This window comes from Excalfactoria chinensis, unplaced genomic scaffold (genome assembly GCF_039878825.1).
Source record: "Excalfactoria chinensis isolate bCotChi1 unplaced genomic scaffold, bCotChi1.hap2 Scaffold_68, whole genome shotgun sequence".
Taxonomy (NCBI): Eukaryota; Metazoa; Chordata; class Aves; order Galliformes; family Phasianidae; genus Excalfactoria; species Excalfactoria chinensis.
The window spans coordinates 588,728-593,216 of NW_027315710.1; the positions used below are offsets into that span (position 1 = coordinate 588,728).

The 4,489-nt window shown below is 46.5% G+C and overlaps 1 protein-coding gene across 1 annotated transcript; it reads right to left on the reverse strand.

The window, feature by feature from the left end:
* Positions 1 to 3,088: 3,088 nt before the first annotated feature.
* On the reverse strand, positions 3,089 to 3,853 carry LOC140265155 (olfactory receptor 14J1-like). The gene has a single exon (XM_072361039.1). It carries the CDS (start codon positions 3,851 to 3,853, stop codon positions 3,089 to 3,091), a length of 765 nt encoding a protein of 254 aa, XP_072217140.1.
* Between the last annotated feature and the right edge of the window lie 636 nt (positions 3,854 to 4,489).

A 4,489-nucleotide genomic window follows, 5' to 3' on the forward strand; every position in this document is an offset into this window, starting at 1 on the left:
GAACACCGCTAGTTACAAGTCACCAACCAGACTGCACCGCCAACGATGACACTGTGTGCTCTGCTAGTCAGCCAGTTCTCAACCCACCTCACTATCCACTCATCTATCCCACACTTCCTCAGCTTTGTTCTATGGATGTCATGGGGAACAGTACCAAATGCCTTGCTGAAATCAAGGTAGATGACATCCACCGCTCTCGCCCCATCTACAAAGCCAGTGAAAATGTCATAGAAGGCTACCAGGTTGGTTGAGCACGACCTCCCCTTGGTGGACACATGCTGACTACTCCTGATAACCTCCCTTTCTTCCAGCTGACTGGAGATGGCATCCAGCACAAGCTGTTCCACCACATTTCAAGGGACAGAGGTGAAGCTGCTTTGCCTATAATTACCTCCATCTTGCTTCATGCGCTCTTTGAAGACCGGAGTGACACTGGCTATCCTCCAGTCTTCAGGCACCTCTCCCATTCTCCAAGACCTCTCAGAGATTATAGAGAGCGGCTGTCACTTCTTCCAGCTCCCTCAGCACCCGTAGATGCACTGCATCCGGTCCCATGGATTTATGAACGTTGGTATGGCCTAGGTGCTCATGGACCACCTCATCCCTGACTAAAGGCAAGTCTTCCATTCCCCAGACCCTCCCACTAAGCTTAAGGGCCTGGGATTCCTGCGAGATTTTTCACTGCAGACAGAAGCAAAGAAGGCCTTTGGTATCACCACCTTCTCAGCATCCCCTGTCACCAGACCATGCCTCTCACTTAGCAGGGGACCCACAGTTTCCCTAGTCTTCCTTTTACTCTTACCATACTTTAAAAAGCACTTTTTATTATCCTATTTAATGAGTGTCAACCCATTTATGTAATACTATGTTCTGCTTGTGAGAAAGTGTGTAAGGGAGGTGGGCCAGTCAGTGCTGGTTCTGCATTGAGGTGCTTATAACTGAATAATACAGACTGTTAATGGAAAGATATATGGCATTAAGGGTCTTATGGGAACTGAAGAACTGTATTGTTTGACAAACTGTTTTGATGGTATAACAAAGTGTAATTGTTAATGGCTAATGGAAGTGTACTTGAGGGTATGTGGAAGTGTAAATGAGGGTACAAAGTTATTCATTTCTATCTTTGTCTTCAAATCACTTTTTCACTTTCACTGACATTAATGAACATCACTCAGACATTGTGCTTAAAAAAAAAAAAGAGAGAGAGAGAGAAAGAGAAAAAGAAAAAGGAAGAGAAGAAGAAAAAGGAAAATAAGAAAAAGAAAAATGATAGATATGAAAGGATAGATAGAGTCACAGTGAAGGATTTGACAACACTGTCCATCAGACGTTGGAGTGATGGAGAAAATTTGAGTAATCCCCTTGAAAGTCAGAAATCAGACAGATAATTGGGAGGTATCTGACTGAACAAAGAGCAAGGGATGAAGAAATCTGGAGGGCAGTGGCAGGAGCATGCGTCTAGATGGCCTGCTGAAAACATGGCCTTAACCACAGCCATTTAGTTAGGAGATCTGGAGTCACCTGGAGGATGAGGGACATGAAATAGGCAGCAGGGAAGCACAGCGGCGGACACCGGGCTTTAGTCACAGGGCATTGGCACTGGCACCACTGTCTGTGTCCCTGAACATGAAGGCATATGAGGAGGCTCAGGGGAGACCTTATTGCTTTTGGTAACTTTCTGAAGGGAGGTTGTAGTGAGCTGGGGGTCAGCCTCTTCTCTCGTGTCTTTAGTCATAGGACTAGAGGGAATGGTTACAATCTGCAGTAGGGGAGATACAGGCCAGACATTAGGAAGTATTACTTCTCGGAAAGGGTGGTCAGGCACTGGAATGGACTGCCCAGGGATGTGCAGGAATCACCGATTCTGAAGGCATTCAAGGAATGACTGGATGTTGCGTTGAGGGACATGGTTTACTGGGAGCTATTGGTAATAGGTGAACAGTTGGACTAGATGATCTTATAGGTCTTTTCCAGCCCTGGTGATTCAATGGTTCTAGGACTGAAGTTAATCAAATGAAGCAAATGCCTCCCAAGGGAAGTGAGGCATGCCAGGAGCTACAGCCCTGTGGTCACTCCAACCCCTCCAATGACCCCAGTGGCTGCTCCAACTTCAGTGACAGGTTCTGTGGTGATTCCAGCTCTGGCAATGAGCTCTGCAGTTGCTCCAAATCCTGCAACAGCCCATCAGCCCCTTCAGCTCCTACAGTGAGCTTGAGGCTGTTAAAAGCCCTGCAACAGGTCCTAGATTTGAAAATATTTATTCATATAAATTATTATCTATGCATATATGTTTGCAAATGAATGTATTGTACATATGTAGTAATATAATATATTTTTAGATGTATAAATATATTTGTCATAATTGTTATACTTTTTCTTTTTAACTCAATGCATATAATTTAAACCACAAAACAGAGTGTCCCCGTTTTGAGTACTGTCTTGAGTCTGTCCCCGTCACTTAGTGAAGAGCACCAGAATATCTCGAGGTCTTCTCAGGGAGCAGCTCCTGAGGTACATTCCTTACACCAGCTCTGGAAGAGGCCTCCAGTTCTCTGGTCCTGCTCTGAAGGGGCTCTCTTGTTATGGCAGTGCCAGCCAGGAGACCAGCTCTGACACAGCCGTTTATACTGCCGGCTACTGACTGCAGCCCCGGAGTGCTGCTGTAGAGACAACAGGACTGTCGTGAGACACACAAGACCTTCAGGCCTGCACAAATGAGAGGCCTTATTAAGAGCACTGTGGCAGAGTAAAGAGAGCAGGAATGAAAAGAGCACGTTGTGCTGCTGTCTGTGGCTGTAACTCAACCAGACCCAGACAAAGTAGGAAGAGAGAAGAGATAAGGAAAAGTCTATTTTGAAAGTGTTTTAAGGAATCTTATAACCTATTCAGGGAATCAGGTTCCATGTTTGCATGAAATCTTGGAGTGAGAAAATGGAAAATATGTGCGAAAGAAGTGAAATAAAATTTTATTTATAAGTTCAATAACATTTCTTTGCGGATTTCTATATAACACACACTCAAACAATCAATGATGCATAAAACATGAAGAACCATCACTGGGAAACCTGAGACAAAGATGTGCACGTTATTATAACTGGAATGATGCGTACTGCAACACCTTTCTGAGAGCATGCTTGATCTCCCTGTTCCTCATGCTGTAGATAATAGGGTTCAGTGTTGGAGGAACCACTGCATACAGAAGTGCCACTGTCAGATCTAGGAGTGGGGAGGAAATGGAGGGGGGCTTCAGGTAGGCAAAAAAGGCAGTGATGAGAAATAGGGAGACCACAGCCAGGTGAGGGAGGCACGTGGAGAAGGCTTTGTGCCGTCCCTGCACAGAGGGCATCCTCAGCACAGCAAGGAAGATCTGCACATAGGACACAACCATGAAAACAAAGCAGCCAAAGACTAAACTGATAGTAAAAATGATAACCACAACTTCCCTGAGATTTGATTCTGAGCAGGAGAGCTTGAGGATCTGGGGGATTTCACAGAAAAACTGGTTGATGACATTGCCTTGGCAGAGAGGCAGTGACAACGTACTGGCAGTGTGCAGCAGGGAACTGAGAACCCCAGCGCCCCAGGCAGCTGCTGCCATGGTGGCACAAGCTCTGCTGTCCATCAAGGTCCCGTAGTGCAGGGGCTTGCAGATGGCAACGTAGCGGTCATAGGACATGATAGTGAGAAGGAAATACTCTGCTGAGATGAGGAAGACAAAGAAAAAGAGCTGTGCAGCACATCCTGCGTAGGAGATGGCCCTGGTGTCCCAGAGGGCGTTGGCCATGGCTTTGGGGAGAGTGGTGGAGATGCAGCCCAGGTCGAGGAGGGCCAGGTTGAGCAGGAAGAAGTACATGGGGGTGTGCAGGCGGCGGTCGCAGGCTACGGCTGTGCTGATGAGGCCGTTGCCCAGGAGGGCAGCCAGGTAGATGCCCAGCAAGAGCCAGAAGTGCAGGAGCTGCAGCTGCCGCGTGTCTGCCAACGGCAGCAGGAGGAACTCGCTGATGGAGCTGCTGTTGGGCATCTGCTGTTCCTGGGCTTGGAGACCTGCTCTTAGTGCAGAAGATAACAACAAGTCTTGAACATTCTCTGTCTGAGGGGAGCGCTCCTCCTGCTATAGTATATAAATTTTTATTTCACTTAGAAAAATAATTATTTAACTCCAGAACTTGTATATACTATCCTGAGCTTCACCATCACATAACGAGTTAAAAACTGGTGTGCTCTTATTTGCTTCTCATTTCCTAATCATGCCCCAGCTTCCAGGATAGTTTCCTCTTTACTGCATCTGCACTTCGAGACCCCAGCCCCAGCCTCTGTGCACTTCAGTTTTTCTCAGATAAATCAGCCTGTTTGCTGGACAAGTGAACTATTAATGCCTGCAGAAAAGAGATATAACTTAAGTTGATTGTTTCCCTTTAGGTAGGTGAGGCTGAAAACACAACCTGTGTGACTGTTCACAAAACAGCCAACTGATTGGAGTAGTACTGGG